This window comes from Chrysoperla carnea, chromosome 2 (assembly GCF_905475395.1).
Source record: "Chrysoperla carnea chromosome 2, inChrCarn1.1, whole genome shotgun sequence".
NCBI classification, from domain to species: domain Eukaryota; kingdom Metazoa; phylum Arthropoda; class Insecta; order Neuroptera; family Chrysopidae; genus Chrysoperla; species Chrysoperla carnea.
In genome coordinates this window covers 40,954,658-40,972,971 of record NC_058338.1, presented here as the reverse complement: position 1 = coordinate 40,972,971, position 18,314 = coordinate 40,954,658, and the positions used below count along the sequence as shown (strand labels likewise).

The 18,314-nt window shown below is 28.8% G+C and overlaps 1 protein-coding gene across 1 annotated transcript in view; it reads right to left on the bottom strand.

Moving 5' to 3' along the window:
• Window positions 1-18,314, bottom strand: part of LOC123292490 (tetraspanin-2A) — a 186,458-nt gene that overhangs the window by 49,092 nt on the left and 119,052 nt on the right. The window contains exon 2 of the mRNA XM_044873193.1: window positions 12,560-12,757. Coding sequence (XP_044729128.1) covers window positions 12,560-12,757 — 198 coding nt within the window. The remainder of the gene's footprint in view (window positions 1-12,559; window positions 12,758-18,314) is intronic.

Sequence of the window (18,314 nt, the reverse complement as noted above, 5' to 3'; positions counted from 1 at the left end):
AATTACCTTATATACTGAGTTTCATCCAAATTGAAGAAAAAAAAATTCTCGATTTTTTTGCAATTATTTTAAGGGGTACCCCTTAGATAAAATGTAAACAGTATAAAAATGATTAATTTAAGGATTGGACCTATAGAAAAAGGTTAATTGAATGATTGGACCCATAGAAAGTTACAATGTTAGCGAGCATCATGGACATAACTTCATTTTCAAAAAAGTTAGAGTTTCCCACCAAAACTTTGAAATCCATAAAATTGTGAACATTAGGGTGGATAAGTGAGCGCTATAGCATGATAGTGTAAAGGAGAAATTGCCAAGCAAAGCGCGCGAGTATCTGCTAGTCCCCATTTTAAAACTATAGTTATCTAGTTAGTTGTGTATGAAGGTTTTTTATTGTCTGGTTTCACGGACAATGGTTCTCTTTAAATTAATAAATAGCCTTTGTACGAGACATTTTATATAATAATAATTTTATGTTTAATTTTATTAGGCTGATCGGAGTCAAAATCAATGCCTAAAACTGATTTTCGTGACCAACTGAGTTCAAGTGATTCGTGTGATTATATGACTTGAAGCTTTTGAGTCATTATTCAGAATGACCAAAGAAAAACAAATTTTTAGCTCGTCACCTCTCACTGTGAAGAAAAATTCTCATTCGATTACATTAGAAAATTCAAATGTTTGTAGATTAATTGGTAAAATTTGTATAAAATCAAGCAAGAAAATGAAATAGACATTGACAGTTTATTGACAATACACCAAAGTTTTGTCATTCATATACTGTTTCATACAGTGTTTTCCTTAAAATATTATATTTCAAATATTTCTACAATAAGATTAAATTTATTTCTTTCAATAACTTACCATTTTATTCACATATAATTTAATATATTATTATTTGGAAAGGTGGGTATAATATACAAAGAAATAACTTGCTCCGAACGAAGCGTGTTTTTAAACAAACTAAACTTATTTTCAATGTTTGACTATTAAAGAAGAAAACAGATGTGTTTTATTTTCGATTCTAGTCATTTTTATATTAAAGGAAAACACAGATTTTTGTACTTACAAAATACAAAATCACATAAAATATAAAGACAGAAAAGATTCTAAAATTATTTTAAAATATTGAATATATATGTACATATAATTCTAGTAAATTGTTAGAACAATTTATAAAATTAACCATTATTAAAGTTGATTGGGTGTTTTCCGTGTATTCGATTCTTTAATTAACGTGATGTTTAGAAAGAACACCATCATTTAAAGTCGCCTACATGTTCTTATTTAATCATTAATTTACCACAAATATTTTTGTAAAGTTAAACAACAAATTAAACAAATTCAATATAAATTTATCGTGTACTTACATCAAGCATACTGATTATGTGAATTCTATGAACACTGAATAACAAATTTTTTAGAGCATAAACTAGTTTGTCTACATTTTTCGGGCCAAAGCCAATGTACACTAAACCAAGACATGTACAAAATGGGAATTTTTCCGCATAATTCAATGAAGTATACTTTAACTTAAAGTTGGGGTCTTATAAGAAAGGGCAGCCCTATTGGTGAAAGCCGGTTTGGAAAAATATGCTTTGTATCAAAAAAATTTCATTCAAAAATTGTAAAATATTTATTTCGAAACCATCGGGATATGTCAGATGTCCAAAAATTGTATAAATCATTGATTGAAAAGTAAATCCTTAAAATCGCATTTTTTTACACCCGTGTTTCTACGAGAAAAAAGTTTTAAACGTAACTTGATGAAAATTTAGCCCTGAATAAGACAAAGAAGAACTTTTTTCTTGAAAATACTGAAAAGTTTTTGCAAAAATTGATTTTTTCGAACTTCTATTATTTTTGTAGTAATGCAAGTTTGTATAAGCTATAAAATACATTATGACATTTCGTTTCATTTTGTTTAGATTCATAGAGGATACTGCATATATTAGTTCAGAACTTTGATAATAGTTCTTTTTTTTTTTTTTTTTTTTTTTTTTTTTTTTTTTATACTGTGTTAACATCATGGTCATTACACAGTGTAAAATATAAACTTAGAATCTATTAGTTCTATTTAATTTTATTATCCGTAGGCGTCTTTGTACACACATTTTATAAACTAAAAGAATATGCATATACACGTCAGTTTTCATATATAAATGCAATGGTCATTGGTTGCTATAACCGATAGTTATGTTTATCTAAAGCGTTGGTCATTATAGCAGATATGTCTTCATTGAACTTCCATCATTGAACCATATGTGACCCAAATTTGCACTTAAAGTGTCCATTTTTCGTGCATTCCCCAATTTTTAAGATGATTAAAAGACATATTATATAGATTAATACATATTATATAGATAAATTTTTATAATTTTTTGTCGTATTCTGTTAATCTAATTTTATCTCACATTGAACGGAAAAAGTTCCATCATTAAAGCGTGAATTGAAATGAAAAAGGTAGTTTCAGGGGTGTTTTTCTCACTTTCGAAGGGTTGTGGTGTAGGTATTAAAATAAATTATAGTCTCCTATATGTACTATTCTGTTTATCGTAAGCTATAATACTAAGAAGTTTCATTAAAATCCGTCCAAATAGCTTTTGCATGTAAGCGTAACAGAGAAACAGAGTTACTTTCGCATTTACAATATTAAAATATTAATATATGTATTGCCAGTATCAATGTATATATGAAATATATCAAGGTATACTAAGTTTAGTCCCAAGTTTGAAACGCTTAAAAATATTGATGCTACGAATAAAATTTTGGTATTGGTGTTCATGAAATCACCTAATTAGACTATTTTTGGTTGTCTGCCCGCCAGTCCGTCTGTATGTCGACACGATAACTCAAAAACAAACAAAAAATCTAGCTGAAATTTTTATAGCTGACTCTGAACGTAAAGAGTGAGGACGAGTTCGGGCTCAAAGGACCCATCTTGTAAACTGTTAAAAGATAGAACAAAACATAAAGTATAAAAAATGTTCCTCATTAATAAATAAACAACTTTTGTTTGAAACATTTTTTCGTTAACATCACTGTTTACCAGTGAGAGCGCATATTATGCGCAAATTGTAGTATTATATGGGTATATCAGTTATATGTGTGTAACATGTATTTATGTGTAATGTGACAGAGTAATCAATACTCTCTATACCTACATGGTATTTCAACAATTAACTCCGTCAATTTGTTTTCACTTGTTTGAATTTAAATTTCGTTCGGTTTGTCTTTTCGACTTGTAAATGAATGTTAAAATGTGCTGAATTAGGAAGATGCAAAGTTTTCCAAGACATTGACGTATTGACTCTTAATTTGCAACAAAATTTCCACAAAGTGCATAAAGTATAAAATTTTGTGGAATGTCAAAGTTTCAAAATGACATTTTTTGCTAATGCATCCTTTGAACCTACTATTTTGAACACAATCTCATTAAAAGTCGTGAGAAATTGAATCATATCTGACACAATTTTGTGCGTAGTGCAATATGATTTTCACATTTACTGATCGTATATATGTATTTTTTTTCTACACACATCATACCACTTACTTTCTATAATAATCCTAGTAGAGATAGATACTTATATAAAGATTGAAGAGATTTTCACAAAGAAAATACACCCACAAACGTACTTACATAACATGGATAATTTTAATACGTATAATATACTTTCAAAAAAATTATATAATGAAGGATGATTTTTATTGTAAAATTTTGGTTTGTTTCTTGTTAGTGTTAGTTATTGATATATGATTCATTTCATCTGAACAGATATGATATAGCAGGTCTTTTAGCTATAATTTCACCTTACATTCTTATTGAAGATGTTGGAGTACAATTAAAACACCGCCCACAAATTTTTGGATACGGAACCCTAAGCTCGCACTTGAATCATGCCTAAGAACACTCTCCATTAATTTACCCTTCAAGTGATAAAAATAGTCAAAATTAGTTCATTCGTTTAGGCGCTACGATGCTAAAGACAGACAGACAGATAGACAAACACACACACACATAGCGGTAACACTGACTACACCCTTTTTTATTTAGTTCGTTAGTTAATAAAATGATAATAAAAGTATAATAATAAAAAATGATAATAAAAGCTATTTTGTATTGGATCAAACTTTCTGCATCCTTCCTTATTTTGGTCAGTTAAAACAAATTTTTTACACTCAAAGACGTGTGGTCGATTCAAAGTATTTTTGCTTTCTTTAGAAACGAAAGTTAACTGTTTACACTATAATGAAGCATTTCTTATGCAGGGAGCAGCACATCATGTGTGTATTACCATTTATAATGTAAAAAAATCATGCTATAGATAAAAATGTAAATAGGATATACTCATCATTATCTATCTCTGTATATAAATACAGTAGAATCTCGATAAGTTAAAGTCCAAGGGAAACACAAAATATTTTAAGTTATAGAGGTTTTAAGTTATCAAGTGTCTATGTTAGGTAAAGGTTAATATAGAGGTATGTACATGTTTCTATGTACCCTAGTTAATATAGAGGTATGTACATGTTTCTATATAGTTACTGAGGGCCTATACAGAGATTATTTATTTAAGTTATAGAGGTTGCGTATTTTAAGTTATAGAGGTTTTGGGCTCTGATGGGAAGGGAACATAGTATTTTTTGAAGTAACAGAGGTTTTTATGTTACCGAGGTTTAAGTTATCGAGATTCTACTGTATATAATGTACTTAGATATAATAGTAATATCTTCCTATCCTTTTTAAAATATCTCATCTAGATACCATATAGATATTTATCTCTGTGTATAATAAAATGTTTTCTTCAAAACCACACTTTTAAAACATCAAAGTGAAAAACGTTTTAGCTAAATCGATTTTTTGTAATATGTTTATGTAGGAATACAGGGCTGAAAAGAAATCAGCAAGCGCAAGTTTTATAGCAGACATCGGAAAAAGCATTTGTTCAATATTTTCGAGGAATCCTTTACGGCCGTTGTAATTTTGTAGTTGGACCAGTAGAAGAGCTTAAAAATTGATCAAAATATTAAAAGAAAATGTATGCCCACCGCTTAGTTTATAAGTTGAAAATAGCTCATAATTAACAAGCTTTTGATTGATTGGTTGATGAATTGATTGATTAAGATATTTTTATCAGCAAACAAAAAATATGTTGATATTGTGACGACATTGTAATTGCGTTTCAGATGTAAGAGCAACCTCTTACAATATAGAAGAATTTTAAATTTAAGATAAATATTTTTTGTAAATTCGTAGAAAAATTCAAACTATTGTTTGTAGTTGGTTTGATTGTAACTCATTATGCGTGGATTACAACAAATTTCAAGAATAATTTATGAGTAATTTGCCGCAAATTACTGATTTTTTTATTTGTCCTACGTTATAATGTCCTCTCAAAATTTAAAGTGGACACTTAAATGAAATTACCCTCCTTGATAAATTATATTAATTGCGATACTTATCAATATCTAGCAAGGCTCAGGTAAAAGTTTGGTGTAGAGTTAATTACAAAATATAATAAATTTGAATCATTAAAACATTAAAAAGAATTGGGTAAGAGAAGTTTTTGTAGGATCTTTCTATTGAATAATTTAAAGAAATACGCGGAACTCCTTCGTTCCGTTTTTCCATTTTCAGGATATGTTAATCTCTTTAGAGCAAAATATTAATTTTTTTTGAATCAAAACTTCACCTAGTTGGAGTTTACAATAAGCTTCAAATTTCTTAAACCCTTTGGATGCATGCGATTTTATAAATCATAAATTTATAACTCACATTAATGCTATTATGGGACATTAAAAACACATTTACCAATAGAGAGGATACGTTTATTTTTAACTAAAGAGGAATTGAATTTATTTTGATAGCAAAGATGTTATAATTGATATTACTTTGATAGCAAAGATGAATAAATTTAAAAATATTCAGGTCTGCCATTTTATGTCCTAAAAGTTAGTGTTAATTGATCACAATTGCTCTGGAAACAATGAAGACTAGGTCACTCAACCCCAGTGGTTTCATGTCTAACCCGTAGAATGTCCCTACATATGTTAATGTCCCTGCATAGTGTGGCTATGTGGTTATTTTCCAATGGGCAGTAGAATGTGCAATTATTACACCTTTTCATACCTCACCAGTCTATAGTAAATAAATCAACAAAATTCCAGATTGTAACATTAAAATTGCAACATAGCCACGACATTCACATAAAAAAAGAAATATGCTGATAAAAAAAGTTCACTTACTATGCTGATATAGGCAGTATCTAAACGACTGAAGATTCCCTTTGGTCTAATAACAGTGTACAAGCTTTAAAATTATTAAATCTATTTGAATGGTCTTAAACATGACCTATTCTTTTTCGATTATGATTATTATGATAGATAATTTAAAACAGTAATAAAAAAAAGACCTCACTTTTACGTCCTGAGTACGCTATTTAAATTTAATCTTGATAATCTTTTCGCTTTTGAGTTATCGTGTTGACAGACAGGCGGACAGACGGACAGACGGACAGACAACCGGAATCGGACTAAATAGGTGATTCTATATGAACATCTATACCAAAATTTTTTTGTAGCATCAATATTATTAAGCATTTCAAACTTGGGCACTATAACTAAACTTAATATGGGCACTATGTATATTTCTCATATATACATGGTATGAAAAGATTTTGTTTGGCCATTTCTGCATTAATAAACTGATATGATTAGAACGAGCTGTGTATTAATTTCAATTGCAAAAACGTGGTTCATTAAATCATCTAATTGCACCTAAACCCAAGATGTATGGTTGTACTTGTGGAGATAATGATCCTTACTGTATATTTTATTGCAAGCGATCCAAGCTACCATGACAGTAATTAATACGAGATAAAACATCTAAACATATTATTTTTATAGATCATAAGGGAAGGAACAAAAATCGTAATGCAGTCAAGTTATCCGATAATGAACTAAATTTTTTTTATATTTCTAGATTTTTTTTACTTTTCGTAAATGCTTTTTCATTTTGTGCTTTTGCTAGATTTTCTTAAACTGAAAATGGACAACATTTCACTGACACGACAATATAAAACAGCTCTTTTAAATAAACAAAAAATGTGTAGATTTTAGTTTTCGAAAAAGAAGAAGTTTTAGAAGAGAAAATGTGTTTTATTCAAACAGCCCGTTTGTATTTATTAGCCCTGAACTACTGAATTAGTTTAGGATTTCAAGGCAAATTTTGTCCTTTTCGTGTTCCTAAAATTTGTTACCATCATTTTTGCAATTGTATTTGTAGGTTTTCTGCGAGGTGCTTGCTACCGCCATGGGTGCTTATAATGTGATAGCATACACAGTTGGTATAAAATGCGGAGGAAATGTATAACGACATAATATTCTTCTTGATTGAATAATATTGAAAAAGTTAATGAAAAAGAAATGAAATTGGGAATATTTTTTTTATACACATCATTTAACTAATCAATTTTAAACCGAAAATCAATATGCATTTTTTCCTTTTTTATATTTTCTCGAAAATTATGTTTTAAGATGAAATTTTACCTATATCATATCATATTTTTTCAATACTACTAATACAGTCACTTAAAGCATAAAAATAGGACCAACCTTGGAATGAAAAGTATTAAGCTGAATTTCGTATATAGCTTCATTTAACCGTTCTAAAAGTTGTTCCGAAAGTCTCATAAAATCGTGTCTGCGTCTTAAATTATTCAAAGGTCAAAAAAATCAGGTTTCTATTGCTTCAATGATGTAAACCACATAATACTTACTATTTTATTTGAAAAATTTTTTCGGGCGGTCAATCGTTATTGAAATAGGGAAAGATTGAGATGATTGTGATGGGTTGGTGTAGTGCATGGTATATGCATGAAAGCAGATGCACTCAGCTTCTGAAAACAAATGAGGAGCAGATAAATGAAATTATCAGCGGAAAAGGTGATAACATATGGCATCACAATGGGCACTATGGCCCAAGTGTGTCCCTCGTGAACAGCCAAAATAACCTTATGTAACCTTACCTTACCAGCTATAAACATCAGCTATTATTCAGCCCATGCTCTCGTAGTAGCGAGGAAAAAAATGCAATTCATCATTTTTGTCAGAAATTAATGCTGTAAGTAAAGGCAGACGTAAATAATAAGACCATTTATGGATTTTAACGCTAAAATCATAGCGCCACGAGTAAAAAAACAAAACCATATTTGCTAAATTAACTGATTTTTTCATTGAATTAAACGACAAAAGATGTATCATACTTCTACTTAAATATGTTATTGTATGCTTGGCAAAAACTCCCCAATATTGTATGCTAGTGGCATCAGGAATGTTATTGTTAATATATATCAACTTGTAGTAAACCTTAAAATAATAAAAAATATACTTGGTGGACAAACTTTTTTGCTAAATTGCTGCAAAACAACATTTCTTCTAGTTCTTGGAGTGCTGAATTTGAATTATACTTAGGAATTTCTCTTAAGAAAATGAATTATTTTTAGCTAAAAAAATGATAAATCCATTTTCAACTATATTTAAAACAATGCAACATCAAGCTTAAGTATATATCATCTGCTGATTTATTACTTACTTTAATAGTAACTAGTATGTATGAGCTATTTAAACGAATATTCACCTTGTATTAAATAGTCGTTTTGTAATGTACCTATTCTTATTAAGTATAAAGGCTGTGCATATTGTTATTCACTAAAATTGATTTTATTTTACTAAAAAACGAAGTTTATCTGATATTAAATTGAAAAATAATGTTTTCAATTTCTACCTCATATGAGATAATATTATATCATGTACTATGCATATAATTCCAGAACATTATCACTACATACTATTAATATTCATTCATCTTATACAAATATCGAGGTTTTAATCCAATAATATTCTTTAAACACTAAAAACAGCTCTACAATACTTAAAATTTTTTGGTTAATAATCTCTTATTTAAAAAAAGAAAAAAAATATTATACAGTAGAATACATCACCAAATTTTCATAAACAGTATAAATCTACAAAATTATAATAACGCAGCATAATACAACAATATTTTCATATTAATGTGAAATTCAACATCTGTTTAAGGATATAATACCACCCTTAAAATACGGAAAACTTGTACACATAAACCACACATAAATACATTTTACTTACTACATATATAAGTAAAGTATAGTATATAGTACGTACCTAAAGCACTTAGAACATGCTTTTCATACACTATTTTAATAACTTCATTCCATTTATTTGCTACAATATTTACACGTATTCGTATTGAAAGTCATGTGTTTTAATCTCTTCTTGAGACACATTGAATCCAACAAAAGTTATTTCAAAAATCAAATACTAACAGTGGATAAATTAATTGCTTTTCGATAAATTGATGGGAAACGTAAAATATTACCAGTTATAATACAAGTAATATAGACCTTATATTTATAAAAAACTTCTCATAAAACTCTAAGTCGATAAAAATTGGGATATATTTAGTTGAAAGAATGTATAACGATAATATGACCCTGTATCGTAAAAATTTTGAAACTGAAAGAAGTGAAAACTTCTTTAGGTGCGTTGAGTACTTTTTTGAGTGAACAAAAAACATGGAACTTGCGTCATCGTTCTCGCTCGATTACTAAAGCTAAGCAACATTGAACACACTTAGTTCTAGGATGGGTGACCTCTGGAAAACACTGTGTGTTGTTGCTTTTAAAAAATTATTTATAATAGTTTTTTATACACACCTTAATAATTTCTATCTAAAAATTATGAAACTTTAATATAATTATTTATACTATAATAAAATAAAAAATTTAAAAAAAAATTTTTTGCAAAGGAAAGTATAAAAAATAGTGAAAAAATGTAATAAACTGTTAAAGATAATGGAAAAATTCAATCTGGAAATATATTTCTCATAAAAGTATTACAGGATTTGTTCGGAATAAAATTAATGAACGAATTAGAAATAAAAGCCGATTCACCGAATCTCTTTATATAATTCTTTAAAATCACTTTGAAAAATAAGTGATTTACTTATTTCAGTTTGAAAACAATACATTTTTGGAAACATTAAATTAATTTTGAATCGAGTGAACCACATACGATTAAAATATTTTTTTACAAAACATGCCAAAACGAACAATTTAAAAAAGGATGTAGGCTATATTGAAATCCAAACAAGTGAAAACAATCAATTGACTGAGTTAATTGTTGAAATACCATGCATAGACAGTGTTTATGACTCTTATCACATTACACACATATTCATGTTACACATACATAACTGATATTCCCATATAATACATAATATAAAATTTGCGCCTAATTTGCACCCTCACGGCTAAACAGTGATGTTTACGAAAAGTGTGTGTGTGTACTTATGTACACGCGTTAGAAGTTATACTTCTTCGGCGTAACAAGATAAAAATCTATTATTAATAAATAAAAATATCTATTATTAATTTATTAATTTATTTATAAACTTATCACACATTAAATAAGAATGTGAAAATTTATTTTAGTTTATCATGTAAATAAATAATACATACCGTCAACTAACCCCAAATTCTATAAACGTATTCAAAGTAATATGTAAAAACTGTTCTTGTGAATTACAGTTGTGAATACAGTTGTCAGTAGTCAACTGTAGCTAGCTTCATCTTGTCGTTTTTTCGTGACGGTGTGCGCGCCCATCGTAAAAATTTACCCTCATCATTTTTGCCTAACGCGCCAAAAGAAGTATAACTTCAAAAAATCTTTCAAACATTTTTCTTTTTTTATAAGGAACATTTGTAAGGTTTAAACTTTTGTTCTATCTCTAAAGGTTTACAAAATGAGTCCTACGGACCCAAGACCCAATAGACCTATGTTGCTCATTTACGAACTCGAGCTCACCTTTTATGTCCTGAGTACGCTGTAAAAATTTCCGCTTGATATATTTACAGCAGACGGACGGACAACCGAAAATGGACGAATTAAGTGATTTTATGAACACCTATAACAAAATTTTATTTATAGGATCAATATTTTTAAGCGTTTCAAATTTGGGACTAAACTTAGTATAAGGGGGACTAAACATGGTATAAAAAGATGAGTCATCATAATATAACGTAGGTATTCAATAAATGGAATGGTACTTATAAAGTCTACTAACCTCCATATTAACATTATTGAAGTCAATAATAATGTTTACTATTATATATTAAACATTTTATACACTTATAAAGTTTTTCGTTACATGATATCGATATACACAGCAGCCATATAAAAATAAAAATCTTGTAACTATTTTATTACACTGTGGCGACTGACCAAATGCTTTTATATTATTGCATTATTGCCAACTATGGCAGTAGTGCTGATCCGGTATGAATGTACAAATAAATAAATATTTTATTCGGCCTTTAAAAAAACCATAAAAAGTTTATTTAATATTATTTGGTTTTCCACAAAAATTTCAATAAACAATTGTTAGAGTATTTTGATCAGCTAAAGTGCATTTCAAATTATATGGTAAAAACAAAGTGCCATCCATATTCCTTTTTTAATCAAGCGGAACCTAAACCAAAATCAAAATTATCGATAAAATTTATTATATATCAGTAACTCGGAAACCAACCGACCTGATCTATGCAATCAGCAGCTTTTTCAGGCGAAGTATATGTCGGTTCCAGACCCGTTTTGATAAGAAAATTATTATACTAGAAAAATTATTATACTAGAAAATAATAATACTGGAAAACATTGCCAATATTTTTTAAGATATAACAGGTTCAGTTGGAAGGCCAGGGTGTTACATGAGCGCATGTAATCGGTAGAAATCGTTGCTGAAATTATTCTGAACGAGTAGGCGCCGTTTTTTTTTATGACAAAACAGTCTACACTTTTAAACCCAGCGAAGCGGGCGGGTATCAAGCAACTATTTTATAATAAGCTATTACTGATAATATATTATATACGCTTGATAAAAATGATGTAGTCAGTACTATGTTTGACAAACTCTTAATTCAGCACAGTAAAATTTATTTTAATACAAATCATTAATAGGTAGATAGAATTGATTTTAGCTGCCTGCAAGTTCAAACTTTAAATTTGAACTTGCAGGTCAAATTACTAGGTACAATAGGTCGCCCCAAACACTCTTGGAAGAAACAGTCCTTAAGGACGCCATGAAATTTGCATGAATTAAATTTCAAACATCAAATAGGGTAAATTGGCAATTACGAAACTGTAGTTAGAACTATGGGCAATGAGAGTGGTTTTACTTCTCAAGTAATGTACAATCTGCACTATAAGTAGGACACAAATTTTATTTTTAATTTCTTTTAATTTATATAAATTATTTCGTTACTGTTAAGTATACTATCTCTGTATTATTCAGATGATTTTTTAAAAAGTTCATGGTCAAATTGTCCTTTTTCTGTTCTTTTAAATGGAATATATGTGCTTTGTTGATTGGGTTCAAATAAATATTCAAATGTTTCAATAAAACGAAGTTTAAATCTAATTTTTACTTAATTTAAATTATTTTACTTTCAAAACTACTTACCGCAAGTATAACTGTATAAATTTCAGTTAAAGCTGCAGCACAACCCACAAAGCTGACTATAAGCACTAGCACTGATAAAACCATTAGCAAATAAACCCCAATATAATAACTGCCCAATTCCAATTTAGAAACCCATTCATCTAGGCCTGGATCTACACGTAACCAAATTGAGACAGAAAACAACCCTGCTCCAATTATCTGAAATAAAAAAAAAATTAATTTTAATGAATGAAATTATATTAAAAAAATTTTTTCTATTGAAAATGTGTAAAAACAATCGTTTTCTATTTTCTAGAAATCTATTAGTATTAAACATTTTATTGTATTTTTATACCTTTTATTTCTGCATAGTAAGAAAGGAAACAAAAAAATTATAAGAAATTTTCTTCAATCGTTTTTAATATACGTTTTAACTTAGTCAAAGAGACTATTTTATCAAGTGATTAAAGTTATTAAATGCAATCATGCATATGCTCGTTCTGAGCTTTTTGAGCAAAATCGGTGCGTATGTTACAGAATAATTAAATAAAATTTGAGATATCTCTTATAAATGTTACAAAAAGCTTTTACAATCTGCAAAGAAATTTAATAATTATTTTTAATACAATTCCTTATATTGTCATTTTTTCTGCTATAAGCATCATGTGTAACCACGTGGTATTCCCTTCAAATATTTTTATAAAGATAATGTAATGACATATTTCGAAATTTATGATTTTCTTTGTTTGATGTCTAAGAATATTCGTATTTAAAAATTCTTTTTGAATACAAGTTGTTATTTAAGAAAGATGCAGAGCTGTATTAAATAATTTATTATTTTCTCATTACTAACTTTCTCAGGGATAGTTATTGTAATGTGTCCGATTTGGCAAATTGAAAATTTAGACATATTTTCAAGGCCTCTCCACGTTTCAAGGCCTTTAGAGACGAATAGTATTTTTTTTAAAAGGATGTCCGTGTATGTATGTTTTGATTCAATTTTCGCCTCGCATATCTCGAGAACAAATGATGATATTGACATGGTAGTAGTTTCATTTAACGCATAATTATGTAACTTAGCAAAATCGGTCAAGCCGTTTTTTGTAACGAATGAAAAATGGGGTTGTAAAATTGTCACTATTATCACTTATCATTTATATAGTTTTAACGTCATGAGGGGTGCAGGGGGTGATGACCTCGCTGAGGGGATCACGGAAAAATGAAAAAAAAAAATGTTTACAAAAAAATTATAAATATTAACACATATTTTGATTATGATATTTTTTTATCCTTTCCACTGGGAAGTTAATCGTGTGGACCTTTAGGGTCGCACCTAGACCGCTTTTTTTTGTTATGCATTACTCTATTTAAAAGAATGTTCGCCATGCATGTAATGAATTAGTCAAGTAAAAAGAAAACCTCAAAAGCATACAACACAAAGTCACCTTTTCGTTTTTTTTTACAGAAAAGCAAATAAAAGGTGTTTTTCGTAGTTTTTATTTAACATTTGCGTTGTTTCGGAAAGTTAATGGACTTAATGTTTCCACTCCTTTGCTGTGCCATAAATTTTTTATTCGACTGTCAAAGAGTTTTTCGCGCATATCTTGTATATTTGTTTGAAAATTCTTCAATTTTTCTCCTTGTATCTTCCAAGCGGCTCGATAGATTTCGACAGATAAGGTGTCCTTATATTCAACTTAAAACCTAAGTGTCCCTTGATAGGCATTTGAATAAAAAAACAAAATGGCGAATTTTAGGATCGAAAAAGTAATACGTTAACAAAAGAAAATTAACCAAACCTATCGAGTAGGATATCAAAATAAAGACAATCAAAAGGTGATTACAAAAATAAATATAAGTTACATGTTATGTTACCTATAATGAGGAATAATAAATTAGCTTTACAAATTTAAATACAGTATAATAAGACCCGAGTGCGTTATATAAAGCCGACTGCGTTAAATAAAATCTGAAAAGAAAGTGGCTATGTAAACTACTGAACTTGTTTCTTTTTTTTCTGATTTTATTAAACGCAGTCGGGTTTTTTATTTTTAAATTATTTTTTTATTGCACTATAATATGGATATAGTGTTTAAAAGTGCAGTATAAACACATTAATTTAGAGATTAAAGTGCACTTAGTAGAGGTACAAAACAATAAGTGCATTTTTATTCACAATTAGTTAGATGTTACTTTCAACCTCCGTGAATATTTGAAAGTAGGTATTGTGATATATTGCTTTGAAAAAAATAGGAAAAACTATAAAATTGTATTTATTTTACCTTGAAGTGAATTGAAACAGCCATTCTCAAAGTAGCATCAGAACTGGACCTCAGTTTCGATCAGTGTCCGACTGATTTTGTTATGAAAAAACGGTGACAGTCCTCCTCCTAAATACAAGAACTTAAGTAACTTGTTTTTAAAATACATTCCTGATAAAGTAAACTAGTTGTAAAATAACGGAATCAGTGTATTTGTGTGTTGATTCTAAAGAAGAACGTTGTATAATAAAAAAAAATTTCTCTTACCCTTACACAGATTTATCAAGACATTTTTTTCTCATTTCCTTTCATTATTTTTCAATGACTCGACAACGCAATGAAGTTATTGTAGACGTACATAAGATGAATGTACCACTTTGATATGTATAGTGAAAGTCATTTGCATCAAAGTATATGTCAGTATCTATTACATTTGATTAAAGTAGCTAGCTTTTCTTGTTGCAAGAGGAAAGTAAAATATTGTATCTTCTTCATACGAATAAATAACCTTGTCATGTAAGTGATGAATACATATGGTAGCATCTCTTTGCTTTTTTCAATGAATTAACAACTGAGTGTAAGCGAAACTTCTTTTTGTTGGAAACTTGCAAAACTATCCAAGAGAAGGGATTCAATCAAAAATTTATAGATTTGCAATGCTACTTAAAAATTTAATATTTTGCTGAAAAATTTGTAAATCCCGGCACGCATAGGATTATCTTGCAAACTGTGGAACTTATTCCTTTAATGTTTTATTGGAGCTGCTCACTTTTGCTCACTTTATAACTTTTTGTCTAGTGCAAGAGCACTCACCTGGATAGCATTTTTAACAAGAGCTAATAATTTTTCTAAATTGAAATAATTGGATCTGCAGCGATTGATTGTAACTCTGATTGCGCAATTTAGATTTTTTCTGAATACCAAATGATTTTGAAAAAAAAAAAAAACAAACATTTGAAGTATTATCGATCCCATGGCGTCCACTTCTTACGTTAGAGTGCTAAAAAATTCCTCGGTGAGATTGATTAAAAAAAAAACAAAACGATCCAGTATCCATTACTACTATAAATATGTACTGTAAATATGTACTATAAATATTGTCCTCTAAGTTAACCGGAGGAACTATAAAAGATTTTCACTGTATTTATGAAAAAGCAAAGAGAAGATACGGTTTGTTTGGTGGTTGATAGTAAAATTTATAACAAAAAGTGAAGAAAATAATGAGGCAACATCACGACAACATACATACATACAAATAGACGATTGTGAAAATGTCGAAGACGCCGATACGATCACCACCAACAATCATTTACTGTTTTTTTTTTGTGTTAACTCTCAGATACCAGGTATTTTATGCATTTCTAACTTTTGCCTGTTTTTTTCTTTCAATTTTTTTAAATATTCAAATAAACGTTGATAATAACGAGAACGAAATATAGACTGCTGCGAGGGAAAAGTGATTAAACATACATTTAATAATTTTTATCTCTAATAGAGATATAGAAATATTTTTCTCTGTTTATAGCTGTGCATTGACGGTGAAAGTGTACCAAGGGTATTCTGTGGCCATAGTGAAATTAGTTGAGAAGGTGTTATGGTTAAACTTCTCTCTTCTAGGCCTCTCTCTTTTGATTTCCACAACAACTAAAAATTGATCTTAACTAAATTTTCGTTTTATTCGAAGTATTTTTTATGAACTATTTTGTTTCGCTGATAATTTACAAACCATAATTTTTTACCATCAAAGCATGAATGATAAATTTATTATCTATTCCTTCTAGGTAAAGGAATATATAATAAACTAGAGTAATTTTTTTAGGTTATTATTTGTTTACCGCCGTTAGTGTTTGTTGACACTGCATTTTGAGTCAAGCCAGTTTAAAGTGACCATATTCATGCATTTAGAGGATATCAATATTAGGAATTAAGCCTGACATAGGTTATCTATCCCAGTTCTACATTTACCGTTCATTATTTCTGCTTTTTATTTAAAAATTCTATGGGCTAGATTATCACTGAACTCGCAAACAAAATGATGAATTCTTATTCTTATCTTTCTTCGTTGATAAACTCGTATTCTTATACCTTGGGTATGTATAAGCAACGAGATTGGAGTGAGCATCATTTTCAAAATATTGACAAAAACAATTATGCAATATTTGTGTGATATGCCCAGCAGCCAATCTAAAAATAGCGTCCGTTATATGAGGAATATCTATCATATGCGGTATATAGGCAAATTTGTATATCATTAATTATTCAAAAACATTTATTTATCTTTCGTGAATAACTACACCAGAATTGTATTATCTATGTAAAAATTTTGAAAGAAATATTCTAATTCTGACGGTGGTTCTGTTTTACAGCCAGTTAATTCTTATATAACATATTTCTCGTGTAAAAGCAAACTTAAGGATCAATATGTCTTAGAGCATATTGATCCTCAGCTTGACATTGCAGCCTGAGACCCAAAGTTTAGTTGCAGAACTTCGACTTTTTTATATTTCTCTCCGGGTTTAAAGTTTGCGTCTAATCGATATAGTTTGCAACAAATCGAATATATCTTGTGTTCGAATATAATTCAGTACTCGAACATAAAATAATGTACCTATGTTTTTTATTAAAAATTTGTTTATACAAATATTTGATGAAGGAAAAAACTTATTTTTATTGAAAAATATTATGTTTAATCGATTATATATTTATTTTATACATAATAGCATAATATACAGTGCTCTTTAACGACAATAAAATTTCCACTCTAAAAGTGTAAGTAGTTTCCAAATACAGGATGATCATTCCTTGACTTAGTTGGCTAACTTAAAGGAGTTACTACAGCCTATTTACAACAAGTTTGACCAAAAGAATATAGGCAAAAAATGTAGGGCTCCCGAGTATCTTGGGATACTCGGGAGCCCTAAATAAACAGCTAGTGAAAAAAAACATAAAAGTTGCTTTAGCTTGAGAGTATCATTTGCGGCCTATATTTTTAACGTCCAATTTGTTGCAAATGATCTTCGGTGTCAACCTTAACAATGTTATTATCGGCTTTAATTTTTTTCTAGATAAAAACGAATATTAGAATACTTTTTATGTCTGTACTACACTTATAGTCAAATATTTATATAGAACGTATATAGATGTTTATTAAAAAGTTTATTAAAAATAGAATGTTAACAGTAATTGTTTTTTGGGGGAAAAAACGTTGTACACACACTCCTTTCTATTATTTGAAATCACTTTTAATATTGTTGAAAGGGAGGGTTGTAAAGATACACAAGAAAATATGGGAGATAAACGAACCATGTAGTTTTTCTGAACTTGTGTCAATAAGTACAAATATACGCTATCTAGTGAGTTTTTGATTTTATAAAGAAATGAGTTTTTTTTTATCATCCGTAAAGCCCGTACTTGGAATATTTTTTAATAAGAAAAAATACGCCGTTCGTCAATTAAGTATGAATAAAACATAATATTTTAGACAAAAAATTTAGTAAGCAAAATTTTTCAATAAA